An 18,927-nucleotide genomic window follows, 5' to 3' on the forward strand; every position below is an offset into this window, starting at 1 on the left:
CCCACGTGGTTTGGTGCCATCACTGTGTTTAATACTCGTCAAATCACGCTCACTTCCTCCAAAAGACGCACAGAGGACGCACACGCATGTGGGGCCTGTGGCACAGAGGTGTCATTCTCACGCTCTGGGAAAGTGGCCTCAGTGCAGCGAAGTGGAAGCATAAACATCAATGTGTTTTTTTCACAGCCAGTCCACTCTTGTCAGTAGTTTTCCCCTCAGCTATTTAAAACACCATGTCCGTCCCAAGGCCCCTCTCCTCCCTAACACCAAACTGCCACATTCCCTCAGGCAGGGCTGAGTGGACTGACGGCAGCAGTGAACACAGGCCGTCACATATCACGACTTTCTGGTCACTTGTTGTGGTTTGTCATTGGTTAAAAGTGAGAAATCGTGGGCTGTGTATTCTTCACACCAAAAACCCTTTAGAGCAGTTATCAAGAGATCAAGGTTACACGAGGTTTCTTGGTTCCACAGCAGTAGCTGCAGTAGCCGCACACCCACACTCATATCTCCATGACTTCAAAAGACATTGCATTTATTTTCTGGAGACTTACACTAACCTTAACCAGAGTTACTACTTGCCTAACCCCTGATCTAATGATATTGGTCCCCATAATGTGACTGCATGAACAGATTCAGGTCCCCACCACACACACACACACACACACACACACACACACACACACACACACACACACACACACACATATGAGAGTCATGCGTTTCTAATTTAGACTTTTGAACAGAAGCCAGTCCAGAGGTTTTGTGAGGACACATTAAATAATCAAATCACTGAAGCACACTGCAGTGAGAAATTAATTTATTGGTCCGAAGATGAAGAACAGTTTGTACAAGATACAGAGTCAGTACACAAGTAGTGAACAGTTAGAGTTATAGAGTTATAAAGACTTGTGATTGTTTCTAGGTCTCAGCCGGAGTTGTGTGGGAAAGACTATCAGGATCTCCTCCACTAGATGGAGGTGTTGGTCAAGAATGTGACAGAATCTTCTGCTCCTCGGAGATGAACAATGGAGAACCCGAGCTCCAGTAAACAACAAAAAACATTCTATGAATCAGGAGGAAAGCAAGAGAAATATGACGAGTAAGGCTGGATGTAAACATGCCAACTTTAGCCGAGCGACTTCACATTCCTCTTCACCCTGTTTAATGGGGGTAAAAAAGCAGGGACGTGAGCCACATTCTACAGCTGCTTCTTTCACGAGCAGACATCAGTTCATAGCTTTGAGAGGAGACAACCTTACCCCGTATAACAGATGCTTCCCATCACCACAGAGCCAACATCTCTACAGGCCACTGAAATGAAAAAAACAAAACATGCAGTCAATGGGCACTGAAGCAAAGTCGTGTTCACTCAGGCACAACAGAGATTACAAGCAACACTTCTGAACATTGTATTTTAAAGGTAAAAGCAAAGGGGAGTCAGCGGGTGTGTTGTTGTGCTCCTCCAGTTCAGGAGGGGGGGGGTTGTTAAGAAAATTCCTGAAAATAAGACCACTACTTTGAATCAAGAAAGGCCGAGGGGGGGATTCACAAAACTTAATTCTCTAAGGGAGCGGCTTAAGGCTAGAACACAGAAGTAAGGGCTCAAATTAATATTGTACCCAGATGAGTCTTAAGTGTCCTTGGATGACAAGCAGTGATTGGATTGCAAGCTTGGTAGCTTTTGATGGCCATGCCTGTCAGCCTCACCTGCTTTTTAATCAGTAATTACCATAGGGGATTCTCTGGTATTTCTTAATTAAATTGGATCAAATGCAATTAAAAACCACACTCTCATTCCTTTAAAAGGGCTCGGTGGAGTCCTTGTTTAGTTCTTGCTGTTAAGAGAATAAGCGGTTGAATGGTCATGGAGGCGTCCCATCTCTCGCTGATCTGTACTTGATTATTTCAGTGGTCGAATTAGGTTTGGAGTTTGCATAATAAAGGGCAAAGTAAGGTTCAAGATTAAAACTTCTCCTCTAACTAGAACTGCAGGTTAGAAGCGTAGATGAGCCGGCAAAGTCGTTATGCTATTAAAATAATTAAAGTTAACATCGGGAGCAATGTGAAGAGATCGTGTGCTGCAGCTCAGCACTTATATGATCCCAGCACTAAATGCAGCAATGTTTCTCTGCCCATTACATTCACACAGAGGTTGTACCGAGTGTTGCACTTTTCCTAAACTCACCACCGAGAAAAGTCCCCGGCGCTCCAGGAGTCGATGACCACAGACACGTCCGTGGTAATTTTCCCATCTGCAGTCGTCATATCGTCTTTGGAGTTGTGATTGTAGTTGCCACAGGCGCCGCACATTTTGCCGGACAGTGCGCTGTCAATAATGACGGTGACCTCCTGCGAGATTGAGTATGTGACCCGCACGGCAGACGCCCTCTCGATTATCACAGTCCTCTCAGAGATTTTGACGGATAGGTCATTCATCACTTTTCTGGGGAGAGACACTTTCCTGCCGTTTACCTGGAAGACATGAAGAAGAAGAGAAAGATGAAAACATATAGAATCAGTTGGGACAGATTGAACATGAAAGTCATAATTATAATGATTTAACAAACTCTTCTTTATCCCTTCTCACCCAGGTGACATGTTGGCTGTTCACCGTGACGACGGTTTCCTTAAAGAACACGTGCACACTGGCGACAGCGGGAGATGCTCCTTTACTGCAGACCCTGACGTCCACGACCACACGGAACCACAGGTCAGCTTTCTCGTCACACAGAGACGCCACCTCGACTGCCCCCTGAGCTCCTGCTGCACCGGACATGCCGTCGAAGGAGGCGAGGTGTCCAACCTGGCTGATGCTGCAGTGGCCCTGTTTGACGTGGCAACCTCTGACCCCGTCTCTCACACTGCAAACATCCCCACTGGCACAGGACAGCTTTTCACACTTCATCTCACCAGACGCCCGGCACTCACACTTGGACTTGCAGTCTTTGTCCACCACAGCTTGGCCCACCTGGAAACACACAGTGCACACTATTACAATGAGCTATCTTCTAGTTACACAAACACTGGGGCAAGAATAGAACATTTTAGTAATTTTAAGGCTGGCTGTATATATTCTTTCGTGACTAACTTCCGCTGTAGCACAGATACTATGTACGACAACAAAGAGAATCTCCGTTTTACCTTCAGATATTTCCCGTCGTGCACACACCCACAGTTGTCCAAGGGAACACATTGGATGCCATCAAATACAAAGCCGTCGTCACACTGGCATCCTTCAAAACATTCTTTAGAGCAGTAGAACGGGTAAATAAAGCTGGCACAGGTCCCACCACACGTGTTGGCACACACCTCATAGTGACTGTGTTCAGGGCAGGAAGCAGCTACAAGAGAGGAAGATATTTGTAAGACTCTGAAATGCACTTTAAAAACCAGTAAATTCTTCCGCTAAAACGCAGTGTAGTGTAACTCACGGCAGAAGGAGCCGCTCCTCCATGACTGGATCTGAACTCCTGCACTCTGGCAGGCCAAAGCATAGGCCTGCACGCTGTTACACAGAGTATCTTTGTTGCCGTCCACAGTGCACATGTCAAACACGCAATTAGACGTGTATGCTGCTGGGTCGATTTTGCTGTGACAGGCTTTGAAAGGCCCATTAGGTTCACTTATGATGCCGCAGGAGTCAGGTTTCCCATACATCGTAGCCTTGGCCTGCTCACACGCTGGGCACTCACCGCCACAGCCGCCGCATACATACCCGGGCAGGTCCACCACCCACGCCTTTCCAAAGACGTCAACGTTTTTCGCTGGTTTGCCACCAGGAAGTCTGAAGTCATCACCGCCCTTCTTGTTGTAGTTGCCACAAAGACCACACATCTTACTCTGGTACGTAGACGGCACGATCACCTCAACGTAATAGACGGTGTCGTAGAGGACAGTGAGTCCAAAGTCTGTTCGGACAATTATGTTGCGACCTTGCTGGGTGATTTGGAGACGCCCGTTGTCCAGGGAGAGAGGGAGGTTTAGTAGTTCATCGTCGACCTGAATGGATGAAGAAGAAAAATTTAAATCACATTAAAATACGATAAATAAATATCTACAAATGTTTTGGGGGATAAAGTTGTTGAACTCACAATGACTTTCCATGGCATTCGCTGCTGGATGTAAATGTTAAAACCATAGACCTCCACAGCAACCGACCTGGTAACAGCCACTTTTCCATTCCCGTACTTCTCATTCCCCTGAGTGACAGTGAATGGGGTCAACTGGCCATTGTCATCATCACAAACCTTGGCCAGCACATAGACACAGGTACCCTGGAAATCGAACCTCCGTCCATCAAAGGAAATGTAATGAGGGTCACCGGAAGCGACGCACTTGCCCTGCCCCTCAGGGTGGCAGCCTTTCACACCATTTGCAACCTTACAGATCTCCCCGGACCGACACTTGGCCTTCTGGCAAGATACGGCACCGTTCTCTCCACAGACACACTTCTCCACGCACTCGTTTTCAGGGTAGAAGGCGTCTCCTTTCTTGTAGTAGTGACCGTTGTAGGAGCAGCCACAGTCTCTCACAGGCACACAGGTGACCCCGCTCAGCAGGAAGCCTTCGTCACACTCGCAGGCTTCTGTACAACGCCTGTGACAGGTGGAATGGGAGGTTAAGCTGGCGCAGGTGGCTGGGCAACCCGTGGCACACACAGTATAATGGCTGTTAGCTGGGCACACCATTGCTGCACGAGAGGATGAGAAGAGAGGGAGAGGGAGACTTAAAATAAGATCTAAAATATGAAAACAAAAAATGAAAACACCGTCACAAACTCACGACAGAAGGAATCTGTTCTCCAGGAGCGGATGGCGATTCCTCGGCTCTGACAGGCAGAGACGTACACGCCAACTGCGTCACACACCGACCCGCGGTGACCGTGATATTGACAGGCATCATACACACAGTCCTCCAGGTAGGGAGTAGGGTCCACGTGACTGTGACAATCTCTGAGAGGCCCTGCTTTGTCAGCGATAATGCCACAGTGCTTCATGGCTTGGTACTCTTTCCTCTGGGAATCGGAACAGTCCTGGCACGATGCCCCCTGGCAGGCTGATGAACAGCCTGGTGTGACGGCCACCTGCCAGCTCTCCCCCAGCTTGGCTCCATCATGGGCAATCTGGCCGTTAGGCATGGTCAGGTCATCCTTGGCGTTTCCATTGTAGTTGCCACACAGGCCGCAGACTGCGCCCTGGTAGTTGCTGGGCAGAGTAACGCTCACCGTGCTCCGCCAGTCAAAGGTCACGGTGATACCAGCGACCGTCTCCACAACAGCTGTCCTGCCACTGAGAAACACGATCAGCTCTTCATTGTAATCCAGTGGCAACAAAGCATTCTGCCCATTGAGCTGAGGAGCGGAAAACACGGAAGGGAGGGAGGAATGTTTACAGGAGATTAAAGATTTAATAATTACGTGGTCGTTAATATGCAATTAAATATACAATATGCAGAAGAACATGAGGGATGTCAGAATTAGCACGACGACAGAAGGCATTATGATCCACTAATGTAAAATGAGGCTCAGAGTATCTGTCCTGTTTTAATTTTCAGAACTACACGCTGTGTCCTATTTCATTTCTCCCTCAAATCCACATAAAAACAAGCCTGAATCCTTCTGCAGTCTTTCATCAAATGCATCACATTATCCACACCATACTTACCAGGACCGTGTAGGGGTATTCTCTGCTGATGGTGATGGTGATTCCGTATATGGAAAAGTTGACAGTCTTTGTGTAGGACACAGCCTTGCTTCCCCGGTGGTCATTCTGCACAGTCACCTTGAACGGCACAAGCCCGGTCTCCTTGGTGCACAGTTCCACCAGCTGATACTCGCATGTTCCCTGGAAGTTATACCTGCGGCCATCAAATGAGCGGTAGTGGGGGTCACCTGAGGCTGTGCATGTGGCGTGACTGATGGGTCGGCAGGCTCGCTCTCCGTCCTCTATGGTGCACCTTTCCTTGGCGGAGCAGGACGCCTCGCGGCATATCACCATGCCCAGGGTCGAATCGCACTCACACCGACGACCGCAGGCCTCGTCGGCCCAGAAGTGCTGGCCTGGCTTGTAATAGCGACCCTGGTAGGAGCAGCCGCATGTTTTAGCAGGCACACACACACCAGCGCTGAGGACGTAACCTGCATCACACACACAGCTCTCAACACAGGCACCGTCGCAGGTCTGCTTTTTCTCCGGGAAAGGACAGGATTGCTGGCATGGCTTGGCGCAATCCTCATAGTGGCTGTGACGCTGACAGTTCATCGCTGGATAGAAATTGAAAAGGCATTAATACAAAAATCTTTGACTGATTGAATAGTTGGTTGAAATCTTGAAAAAATAAATAAAAATACTCACGGCAGCCAAACTTTTTCCTCCAGCCCTTGATGATTTTTCCTTCCTCACGACACTGCTTACTGTAGGAGGCCAACGCCTGGCACAGCATCTTCTTGTCTCCCTTGGTCTGACACATGTCGTACACACAGCTGTCCATAAAGGCCTGCGGGTCCAATTTTTCATGACACGTCTTGAACACACCGTTTGCCTTGGCTGCGAGGGCCCCGCACAAAGCCTCCGTCTCGTAGACCTTAGCCTGGTTCATGTCACAGATAGGACAGTTTTTCTTGCATGTGTCCGAGCAAGGACTGTCCTTGTCCTGGTCAGGCGTTTGCCAGCTCTTGCCCCACTCTATCACTGACGAGACAGCTTTTCCAGCCGGATTCTGGAGCTCGTCACCATTTTTGCCATTGAAGTTTCCGCACAGACCACAGACACTGTTGTAGTAGCTGCTGGGCAACTTGATGACGAATTCCCAGTTCCAGTCATAGGTGACAACCAGGCCAAAGTCTGTTTGCAGCACTGCGTCGTTACCTCGCTGAAACACTGACACTTGACCGTCACCCAGTTGGACTGGAAGATTCAGCAGTTCCCCATCCACCTGAGGGAAATATATGAGATGGATTTACAGGCTGTAATATGTATACGTACACGCACATGCACACACACACACACACACACACACACACACACACACACACACACACACACACACACACACACACACACACACACACACACACACACACACACACACACACACACACACACACAGCTACAGCTACAGGTCAAACACTTCAGAAAAAGACACTAAAATCTTACCGTGACTCGACCAATTTGGTTCTTGACCATGACGACGCTGAACCCATACACAGACACATCCACCTCCCTGACGTAGGAAACCGCTGTGTTTCCTCGGTTATCGTTCTTCTCTGTGATGGAAAACGGCACCAGGCCGTCCAGATTCCCACAGGTCTTAGAGATGACGTACTTGCAGGTGCCCTGGAAGTTATAGCTGTAACCGTCAAATGTGTGGTAATGGGGGTCGCCCCAGGCCCAGCAGGTGCCTGTGTATTCGGGGATGCACACAGCTTCACCCTTCTCAACACGGCATTTCTCCTTCACCCGACAGTTGGCATCTTTGCAGGGATCTACGCAGGATGCACAAAGATTTAATTTAACTCAATGAGTATTCAAATGGTTAATAAGTTAGGAATAGTCAAAGTTGGACGATATAAATACACAGTTATTTGTCTTGCCTGTGTTGTAGCATGCTCGTTTTCCTTTGTTGACCATGCATTTGGTGCTTTGAGGGCAGGAGTGCTTCACACAGACCAGACCTTTAGTGGGATCGCAGGTGCACTTTGAGTTACAGTCTTCCTCGTACACAACCTGACCAGGCTGGGGACGCAGAGCAGGTTCATTATACAGAGAGAGGGAAAAAAACATTGGAAACAACAGGTTCAAGGAGGATCCACATTATTCCACTGCTCATTCTACCTTGTAAAGAAACACAAATTTAGACAATCTGCTAATTAAGACTCAGGAGAATTCCTCGGTGCACAAATCTAACATCCAGCTGGCTAATGTCCAACACTGTGGAAAATAAAAGCTATAAACATAAAACTAAAGGCAACTTTATTGCTACGTCAGCATGAATATTATGATGGATACTTGCTTAACCCACTTTGACACTAAAAAGGTTATTTCTTGTACATCACTACATATGAAACCATGTGGAATTCTACCTTGTAAGTTTTTCCATTGTCATAGCAGCCACACTCAGTGTCTTTGACACATGTCTGTCCATTGAATAGGAAGCCTGCATCACATTCACAGCCTTCTATGCAGCTGGTGGCGCACTGGACCACCTCTGTGAGGCCGGGGCAGGAAGCAGAGCAGGCGTCTGAACACACCTCATAGTGACTGTTGGCTGGGCATTTCATGGCTGGAACAAATCAGTACAAGACAGAGAAAAGTGCATCAGAGAGGAACCTGTGCTTACGTGTAATATATGCAATATTATAATTATATAGGTCAATAAGAGGCTGATGTGGAGGAAAAAAACCCCCAAAACATTCTCTCTTCACTCACGACAGAACGATGGCGTCCTCCAGTTTTTCACGTCCACTCCTGCGTTGTGACAGTTGAAGGCGTAGGCTGCTGCGCTGTTGCACAGCACCTTTCCGTCCCCGTTGGAAGCACACACATCAAACACACAGTCATCGAAATACGGCTGTGGGTCCAGTTTACTATGGCAGACTGCAAAAGGACCGGTGGGTGCCGTAAGAATACCACAGTAAGTGGGCTTTGAAAACACAGCCTTGCGAGCTGGGTCACATTTAGGACAGAAATCGCCTTCGCAGCCATTGTTGCACACCACACCAGGGATGTTGACCTTCCACGATTTTCCGAACAAGTTCACGGTCTTTGCGAGTTTGTGGTTGGGCAATTGGAAGTCATCCTTTTGGTCTCCGTTGAAGTTGCCACACAGTCCACAGACCTTATCGCGGTAGTTGCCAGGTACTGTGACTGTCACATGGTAGACCAGATCATAAGTGACACGCAGTCCAAATTCTGTTGCAATTACATAATGCTGGCCTTCCTGATAGACCTGCACAGCTCCATCATTAAGACTCAGGGGAAGGTAGTTAAAGACCCCGTTTACCTAGAAAGGGAAAAGAAAAGTTGTGATTTAAAGAGAATGATGACTGACTACATACATTTGTCAAACTAGTTTTACAACACGTATTTCTACCATCTGCCACTACATGATACTAGCAGTATATTTCCATTCCACTGGATCAAATGAAGAATAAGTGTTCACCAGGACTCCAAACATGTTGTTCCTCATGGTGAGAGTGAAGCCGTAGACCTCCACAGCAACCAGCTTAGTGACCGCCACCACTTTGTTGTTCACCATCTGGTTCCACTGCACGTTCTCCACGTCAACAGAGAAGGCCACCAGGTGGGTGCCTTCCAGCCCACAGCTCTTAGAGAGTGTGTAGGTGCAGGTGCCCTGGAAATTGAATTTCCGCCCATCAAAGCTCCGGTAATGGGGGTCACCGGAGGCGTGGCACACACCCTTGCCGACAGGGTGACATTTTTGGATGCCGTTCTCTACTTTGCACTTCTCATTAGGGCCACATGTGAACTCTTTGCACACAACCTGAGAAAAAGTTGAGAGAGAGAAGTTTGATACAAATCCAACAACTGCAAGTTCACCCTGAACATTAACAAATTCTTAGTACCTCCGCCAAGAAGGTTATGTTTTCACCCCCGTCCATTTGTTTGGTGGTTGGTTTGTTAGAGAATTACAAAACAACTACTGGAGGAAGATTTCGATTTTGGCGTGGAATTGGGTCACGGGGCAGATCCAGGGATTCTTTTTATTTCTAACTTTCTTTGACATTGTGAGGTTAGGCATCTTTTAACATTTGCATTGATTGCAAGGATCTTGTGAAAAAAATAAATCAATCATCATATTTATGTGTGTGTGAAATTTGGTGCAGATCCAAATAAAAGTCCGGATCCAGTTAATTTAAATGTGGTTTCATTCGGGGACTGTTGGGCCTTGGCGGAGGTACGTGCTCTGCAATATAGTTTTCTTTCTTCTGGATTGATTACCTCTCCATCTTGTGAGCATTTACACTCCTCCTTACACTGACCATTGGGATAAAACACTTGGCCGGCGCGGTAGTAGCGGTCGTGGTAGACGCAGCCACAGTTTGAGAAGGGAACACAGGCACTTCCACTGAGGAGGAACCCCTCATCACAGGAGCAGCCCTCCTCACACAGCTCCTGGCAGCCCGGAGGAGGAGCCAGACTCTGGCACGTGGCCGGACAGGAAGTAGCACAAACTTCATAGTGGCTGTTGACTGGACATTTCAATGCTGTACATAAGAGACATAAAAGAAAATGTGAATGTTGTTATATCTATGTGTAGAGAACAGATTCCAAATGTCAGCAGTTATTTCAAAACTACATAAAATCCCAGAGGGGGGAAAAAAGCACTGAAGTGTACACAAACAAAGGCTTAGCTCAGAGAACAGTAGAAGAGGTTTTAGTGCCATTTCATTTTTATAATATTATTGTTACACTTTCTATACCACTATAGTAAATAATTTTGTAAGAGATTTTATGAAAATGAATGTATCTCTCACCACAGAACTGGCTGGTTCTCCAGCTGTACACCTTGGCCCCTGCAGCTTGGCATGCAGTTGTGTATGTTGTAATAGCCTGACACAGCACATCCTTTCTGCCCTTATACAGGCAAACATCAAAAACACAGTCCTCAAAGAATCCAGCTGGGTCCACCTTAGCATGGCAGTCACGGAAAGCCCCACGGGGGTCTTTCAATATACCGCAGAAATCTCCCTTTTCATACTGAACCTTCTGGTTAATGTCACAGTCAGGACACACCCCTTTACAGCCCTCGACGCAGCCCGGGATCTCAGCCACTCGCCAGCTGGTGCCGAAAGCTACCGGTGCGACATTTTTGTCCCCGTTCTTTGGAAACAGGTCATCCTGGGCTTTGCCGTTGTAGTTGCCACAGAGGCCACAGACGGCTCCCATGTAGTCGCTTGGCAGCGTCACGAACACGGCACTATCCCAGTTGAAGGAGACTTTGAGGCCGAAGTTTGTGGTGACGACAGCGTACAAGCCGCTCCTAAACACAGACACCTGTCCTCCAGCCAGGATTACAGGCAGGTTCACCAGCTCATCATTCACCTGGAGGAGAAAACACCATCTTTATGAATTATACTGAACAATCAAATCAATTAAATATTTAATAATTATATGAATATGACTTAAATAACTTTCATGTGTTAAACCTTATGTAGTTCTTACCATTATCAGGCCCTTGTGTGTCTTCGTGATAATAATGCTTAGGGAATACAGCTTGACTTCCACTAACTTGGTGTAGGAAACCACTTTGTTGCCCCGGTAATCATTCTGCACCAGCACTTCAAATGGCACTAAATCTGGGTTTTTGGAGCACAGTGCAACCAGTTGGTACACACACGTGCCCTGGAAGTTGAACCTCTTCTTGTCAAAGGTCATGTAATGTGGGTCCCCTGTGGCCTGGCATGTGCTGTGGGACATTGCTTGGCACTTTCTTATGCCCTCGACCACCTTGCACTGTGTCCCTGTCCGGCAGCCTTTATTCTGACACTGGACTTGTCTGCTTCCAGCCACGCAAATACACCATCGCTGACAGGTCTGGTCAGCCCAGAACGACTCTCCGGCAGGGATGTATCGACCCTTGTAGCTACAACCGCACTGATCGACAGGTACACACTGACTTCCGCTCAGCACAAACCCTTCATTACAGGTGCAGGTCTCCACACAGGGGCGTTTGCATTTGGAGGCAGCGTTAGGATCAGAACAAGTGGCAGGACAGGCATTGCCACAGAGCTCATTGTGGCTGTTGGCTGGACATTTAGCAGCTTTGGGGAGGCCAAGGAGAAAAAAGTGTGATAAATGGTTTGATCGATAATGCAGAAAAAAAACATGCATGTGAATTTAGTGATTCATTTTTAGCAAACATTACTTACGGCATTTTGCCATTCCCCTCCAATCTTGAACCTGGATCCCAGCAAGCTGACAGGCTTCAGTGTAAGCCTCCAGTGCCCTGCAGAGGAAATGTCGAAGGCCGCCTCCCATGCAAACATCGTATTTGCAGTTCTCCAGGTAGGCTTGTGGGTCAATGGCGGAGTGGCATTTGCTGAAGGGGCCATTTACTATGAGTGTGATGAGCCCACAAAACAGGTCGCCCTCCCATATCTTCATCAGGCTGTGCTCACAGCGGTCACACCCACCCACACAGCCGTCTCCGCACTTGGCATCTTTCACCAGCCCCGGCACCTTCCAGCTGCTGCCGAAGGCCACAGCTCCGTCCGCCTGGCTGCCAGAGGGCGTCGTGAAATCATCGCTGGGGTTGCCATTGAAGTTGCCACAGAGGCCACAAGTCTTACCAGCATAGCTCCCAGAGAGTGTGACCACGAGCTGGTGTTCCCAGTCATAGCTCACAGTCAGGCCAAAATCCGTCTCCATGACCACCGAGCGGCCTCTTTGAAACATCACTAGTTTGTCATTGTTCAAGGCTACGGGCAAACTCCACAGACTGTTGTCAATCTGAGGAGAGAGGAAACAGAAAATACATTGTGAAGATATTAGATTTCTATTTAAGCTTTTTCATATGTCTAAATTAATATTCAAAATGAACGGAATCAATTTATTACTATACGTGGGTCATTGACGTGACGCCTATATTTTCTGTCCGACTGCATTTTCTTCTGTTAAAAAAAGGTTGAAATACATAAAGAAATAACATATATATGTAGTACCTGTCCCGTATATGTACACACTTTAAATTTCCAAAAACCATTAGTTATTTAAATGTTTCTGTTTTTTAAAGTGTCAAAATATCATGTGGTGCGACCGTCCGGCCATGACTGCTGTTGTGAAAACTTCTTTGAAATTACTGAAAATCTATTCAAATAAATTTTCTGCCATATTTGGCATGATTTCCAAAGTGTTTTGTAATCCTGTACAAAATTGCAAAGCATTTGCATTTATATTTCCATCATAGTATACAAACAAACTTTGTCCGATGATGTCCATTTTATGAAATATCATGTGGTGCGACCATCGAGAAAGGACCAATTTGGGACTTTGATGTTGAAATCCATTCAAAGACAGGAAGTTGCATCATAAACCATTTTGCCCATGGAAGCAGCAACAGGTTTGGAACTCTCTCTCAAATTTGGAAAAAAATAACCTTTTTCACAGCTGGTATGTAGTTGCCACATTTGGATATAAAGTTATTTCTAAAAATATATATTTTGATTATAAATTTCATAGTGACCTTTTGTGCTGACCTAGTTTGTTTTCTTTAGGTGGCCAATTCTGTGGCTGTAAATTTTGACTGAACTCGAAAAATATCATATGGTGCGACCAAATGTGGTGCGACCATTGCAGAGTGTTTTACATAATAGATATATGTCCTAGATTGGGAGTTTTGGGGCTTTTTTAAATTCAATTAATGATTTATATACATAAAGTACTTTATTTTAGTATTATTTGGAAAATATTTCTATGCAATTAGATTATTTTTTCTAATATCTAATATTCATTTTTGTACAATATCATGAATAATTACCACCCCAAAAATGTAACATGTAATTTTATCTCGGTTATTATGAATTTATTAGTAATTTATTATTTATTTATGTGTTTATTTATTTATAACTGTTTAAATTTATTTTACCAGATGCCACTTCCAAGCAAAATAAAAAACGCTCGCCATATGCAGCGTGTTAATTCTGACCCTGTAGCAAGAGCGGAGAACCTTGCTCAGAGAAGAGAAAGGTATGTTAAAACGTTTTAAAAATGAAAACTACAAATAAAGCAACATGAAGTACATATTGCTCTTATGTATTTTTCATTACTGGACGAAATGCATATTTGCATTAAAATGTTCATCTATCATTAGTCCAAAATAACTTATTGATTTATGGCAAGACATTACATATCTTTTTCAGCTACGAGAGAAATAAACAGCAGGGAGAGATTCCATAAGCCAAGTCAAGTGAGTTGACAGAGAGAGAGAAAAAGAATCAGAGAGAGAACTGGAGGGCTGCATCCGGCGCTTACAGAGAAAGTAAAAATATGGCAAACGCTGTGTTAGACCTTACGCTGCCATCTATAGAGAACATTCCACCAGTTCTGGTTGATGTAGATGTAGCACAAGAGCAGCCAGTTTAATGAAATGTTTGTTCACAACAATGTGTGCTGCATTTAATGTTCTTGATGAGATTTTTATTAAAAAAAATGTTTAGGAAATGTTTGTGTTCATGAAAATTCTATGAAATTTTAATAAAATCTGGTTTAAGTCAAATGTTTGTATGGAATTTATTGTTTATTGATCTTTTTAAATGATAGGATGTTTTCATATCATTTGGAGCGACCACTCATCATGTGGTGCGACCAATAATACCAAGACCTGTATTCAATTTAAAGTAAAATATAAAATTTCTGTGACTGAAATATTAATCACTGATACTGTATGCTTAAATGAATGGTATTTTTAAAACATTTTTATCAATTTTATGCACTTTACCGGAAAAATAAGTCTGTTAACTACATTTAATAAGGGGACGGTGACATTATAGAACAAAAATATGAGATCATTATTTACAAAAACTCTAAAGAAATGCAACTAATTTGTTACTAATGACTTTATATTATTGAGAAATTGTAAAAAAAACAAATGTAAGCATATTAAGGAAATGAATTAATTTTATGATAAATTACGGTCGCACCACATGACATTTTTTAAGGCCACGGCCAATTCATCTAGATGAAAAAACACTAAAATCAAATAATTGGAAATTTTTATATGATTTTATGTGTACACAACATTCCTAATGTTTGAATAATTATAATAGATATTCTTTCTTTTTGTATTTTAAAATTGGCCTGTTGAAAATCCTTACACGTCATTGACCCACATACTACTCATTATTTAATGGAAATAATATATTATTTATTCACATGCTCATCTTACTAAGAGAAATTGAAAGCCTTACCCTCACACGACCAGTCTCAGACCGAGCTACTATGATGGTGATGTCATACACCTTCATGATGACCAGGCCGACATACGACACCCTGAGGCTTCCCCTGTTCTCATTCTGGGCGAGGATCTCAAAGGCTGGGTGATCACCCTTTCCACAGTTTTTAGCGATGACATACGTGCAGGTGCCCATGAAGTTGAAGTGCCGTCCGTCGAAGGTCCGGTAGTGAGGATCCCCCATGGCCCAGCAGGTACCAGGCTTTTTCACTACTGGCTTGGGGACACAGGAGGCATATTTTCCCTGGACCTCACAAACCTCATCGGCACTGCAGGTGATACTGCTGCAGGACAAAGATCCACTTCCTAGAGGGTTTAGGAATATAAAAGAACATTGAAAAATATTTATCTTCTGTTTATCATATCTGTTTGGAACGAGCAGATTTTTTATTTTCATACAGTAAACAGCTATAATATGTGCTCCTTACCTGGCTGTATACATTGTGCTGGGGCACCATAACCATTCATCTGGCTGACTCCTATACTGTAGAGAGCAAAGCGGGAACCAGAGCTGGTCACTGTGTGTCTCTGGTTGCCGGGGGAGAGTTTGTAGGTCATCTCCGCCCAAGAGAATTCTGTTCCTGCAACCTGTTTCCACTGCACATTACGAGGCAGGTTCGTACCATCAAATCGCAGCTCGGCCATTGCATTAGTCTGTGCCACAATCAGGGCTTTGTTGTCAAAGCCGTCCTGAGCATGAAGTGAGTAAGAGCTGCAGAAATGGTCTGTGGACAGGATCATCATCAAGAAAGGGTCGTAGAATTGAAACCAGCCGTACCTGACGCCGTTGAAGAGAAAGAGGACTTGAATGCCGTGATCGGCCTTAATGGACAGTGTTGCTGGATTGTGGGACATGATCTCCCTCATCTGCCCCCTGCTCAGGGTGAAAACATCTTGGCGGTTGCCATTTTGGATGGTGACTCGGGTGGGCTGGGAGGCCTGGATGTAAACGCTATCTACTCTCTTCTGCAAGCTCATGGGAGGAACCATGAAGCTGGATCCCCAGCTGCTCACTGGCAGCAGCTGCTCGTAAACATGGTTACATTTCGAGAAGCGCATGGTGCAAGTGTGACCCGTGAAAACAGCGACAGGGTGCTGCGAGGCGATTCTGGTGCCGGAAAGATCAGACCTGCTCTGGATCTGCACACTCTCATACGGCTTTAGATCTATAACCATGTGACTGCCACTTCTATAAGTACGATGCTGGTACCAGATTGAGCCCTTTGGGAAAATCTCTACTCTGTTGCTCTCTTTTCCATTTGTCACAGCGAACTCTTTGTAGGTGCCGTAGGGAGACCTTGCAGGTGTAAAGATGAAATATTCTTTACCCCAGTCAGTGATGGGATACACCACAGAGGTGTCTGCTGTGTACAACTTGTAGTTGAAGGAGGTCACAGTCACATCTGCCGAGGCTTGAATGCGCACCGTGTTAGGAGACTTGGTGGTGCCATACATCTCGACCTTGTTTGGGAGAGTGATGGTGACCCCTTCTCCAGCATTGAGAGTTTTTTCTTGCTTGAATTTTAAGGGAGACACTTCCACTGTCACTTTAGTATTTGCCTGAACAGCGGTGATGTAGAGCTGAATGCGAGGAGTGTCGTAATTTGGAGCATAATTTTGCATGAATGACAGAGCGAACTCCCTGCCTGTCCATCCAGCGCTCGATGGACCTGAAAAGAAAACACACGTCAAAAGAAGAGCTCTTATTAATTTACCCAAAATTATGCAGTCAGCCACAAAACTGTGTTTAAAAATTCTCGCATTAAAAAAAGAAAACGTCAAAAAATAAAAAAGCATTAGGAAATGAATGAGACTATTTGTGCTAAAGCAATCAAAGGATTCTCAGACTGGCAATACAAACTTGGCTCGAGACAACTTGAATCACATGCAGCGCACAAAGAAACAATGTGACACCAAAGAGTAAGTGACTGAAAAATACCTTCATTTCAAAGTTAAAAAGCAGAGATGAATGCTGCCCTGTAATGGATGGATTGCTTTTTTTTTTTGATAACCATTGTGAGAGATTTAGACTGAGGAGTAGTCACTTGACTGCTTCTCGGCAGCACTAAATAAGTCACTTTTGCAGACAATATAATTGCATAATGGAAATATTATCAATATCTGTGCCTATTCTGTGAAAAGAACATTTTCTGTGCTCAGTCAGGGCCTGCGGGATTTAGATTACACTCCTGTTTCAGCTATTCAATATAATGGTTGCGACTCAATAGCAGCTGAAGGTAAATGCTATTCCCAACAAAAACAAATTTCAATTTAGATGGCTATCCTTTATGTGCTGCACTCTCAAACGCTTCACCCGTTTAACATTCTGCTTCATTCACACGAGCACCTGGTATGGCTGCACAACAATGCTCCACTGATGGGGTTGACAACCCGGATTAATTTCCTCAAATTGAGCGATCACTTGGCTGCACGTCACGCCGGGGAATTCGGAGCCAAGGTTTGAGGCGCGCTGCAGTGATTGATTAACTAAGCTCAGTTCACGTTTAGTCAGGTTTAATAGCCGTTAATGGTGGGGCTGGAGTTTTAATAGATATTTAAAAATATATATAGATTTGTTCATCACTGCTGCATTTGTTCAGACAAACTGGAAAGAAGATAGGCACAGATACATCACATATATTCTGCCACAGTGCAAAAAGAAAAATCCTGAATATGACAAAATATACTTACAGCTGAGTAAAGCCCCCAAGGCACAAAGCAGCAGCAGAGTACCCATGGCTGAAAGACAAATTTTAGTTTTAGTTACTGAAATATAAAAAAATGTGATTAATATGAATACGACAGTTTGACCAAAAGATCCACATACCTGCTATGAGTGAGGTGACGATTTTTTTACACTCTCACCCTTTTATATGTTCTGACGGTCAAAACTCAGCCAATAAAAATCATTAAATCCCAACGGCAATCAGTTAAGAAAACCCTTCCTCTAAAACAAATTAAGGCAGAACTTGGCAATGACATAGGTCCTGCTGGATGTTGACATGGGTGTGAGGTCTAATACCAACCACGGCATGTGATAATCTTTTCCCCAAATAACACACCCAGTCAGATGCTCATCCTGTCGTCCCTGTGTTATTGTAGCAATATTTGAGTTTTTGGATACATTTATTTCCAAGTTTTTTAAAAAATATTTAATTGTCCTAAATAGCAGAAATATCAGTTTCTATGTATGACACAGAGGATAAAGGTCATTATAATTTGCCCACACTCTCCTTCATTGTATATCCTGGTGTAACCAAATAATATTATCCATTTTGGACTGGGCAAGGCAAGAATATGATAAGACCAACATCAGAACTTATCTTCAAAGTTAGCCGAGTCTCTGAGAAGACTCGTAGTTTCAGAACAGGGTTGGTTGATCTCACATCACAGCATGGGCAATTTTAAATGTGTGTTTCTGCTCAATTCAAGTACATTTCTTAATATACCCTTAATTTCTTAGCTTTATTTTCGCTCTTTTGCAATTTAGAATTTGTCATTTGTTTTATAACACCTAGGATATACGCCCTACTCAAATCACCTTCGGCCAATGTTTATATTGGGTCTTTAAAACCTGTTCATGTTTGTAATGTTAATGATGTGAACCTTGAAAAAGTAATGGATCACTTCTAGGAACTGATCCATTATAAAATAAAGTGGCTTGTGTGAAATGGGGCAAGTCGTTTTAATGGGGCAGTTTCTGTTGGCTTTGTGCATCACATAAGAATAGCAGAATGTGGAGGGTGCAGTACTCATTTGTATTAAGAGCTAAAGTAAATATAATTTTAATAATAACTCAAATATTGAATTGGTGATTATTATGTACGAAGCCCTTGGGCAGGGCAACAGTAAGCCTGATGAAGTTACTGTATACATACTGTGGATTTTTATTAGGGTGTGCCCTATTTTTTTGTTCAATCATAATCCACATTGACACAATATAACCTTGTTTAA

General features: G+C 44.4%; 1 protein-coding gene across 1 annotated transcript; it reads right to left on the bottom strand.

The window, feature by feature from the left end:
- Positions 1-803: 803 nt before the first annotated feature.
- On the bottom strand, positions 804-17,714 carry LOC118113697 (IgGFc-binding protein). The gene is made up of 22 exons (XM_047341001.1): positions 17,665-17,714; positions 15,402-16,643; positions 14,930-15,279; positions 11,894-12,473; positions 11,187-11,785; positions 10,499-11,066; positions 9,963-10,228; positions 9,163-9,504; positions 8,430-9,003; positions 8,084-8,283; positions 7,595-7,736; positions 7,158-7,486; positions 6,357-6,936; positions 5,667-6,265; positions 4,786-5,353; positions 4,095-4,693; positions 3,435-4,002; positions 3,145-3,344; positions 2,591-2,971; positions 2,189-2,475; positions 1,263-1,314; positions 804-1,160 (listed from the first exon to the last, which is right to left on the bottom strand). Exons 1-21 carry the CDS (start codon positions 17,708-17,710, stop codon positions 1,305-1,307), a joined length of 9,030 nt encoding a protein of 3,009 aa, XP_047196957.1. The 5' UTR covers positions 17,711-17,714; the 3' UTR covers positions 804-1,160; positions 1,263-1,304.
- Between the last annotated feature and the right edge of the window lie 1,213 nt (positions 17,715-18,927).

Source organism: Hippoglossus stenolepis, chromosome 8, assembly GCF_022539355.2.
Source record: "Hippoglossus stenolepis isolate QCI-W04-F060 chromosome 8, HSTE1.2, whole genome shotgun sequence".
Taxonomy (NCBI): Eukaryota; Metazoa; Chordata; class Actinopteri; order Pleuronectiformes; family Pleuronectidae; genus Hippoglossus; species Hippoglossus stenolepis.

What these genes read in the sequence shown, in the direction of transcription:
- LOC118113697 (XM_047341001.1), bottom strand. Translation starts at nt 17,710, where the DNA reads ATGGGTACTCTGCTGCTGCTTTGTGCCTTGGGGGCTTTACTCAGCT. An exon ending in GAGAACCAGCCAGTTCTGTG is followed by an intron (nt 10,229 to 10,498) that starts GTGAGAGATACA and finishes TCTTATGTACAG; the next exon opens with CATTGAAATGTCCAGTCAAC. An exon ending in GAGGAAAAAGTTTGGCTGCC is followed by an intron (nt 6,266 to 6,356) that starts GTGAGTATTTTT and finishes ATTTCTATCCAG; the next exon opens with CGATGAACTGTCAGCGTCAC.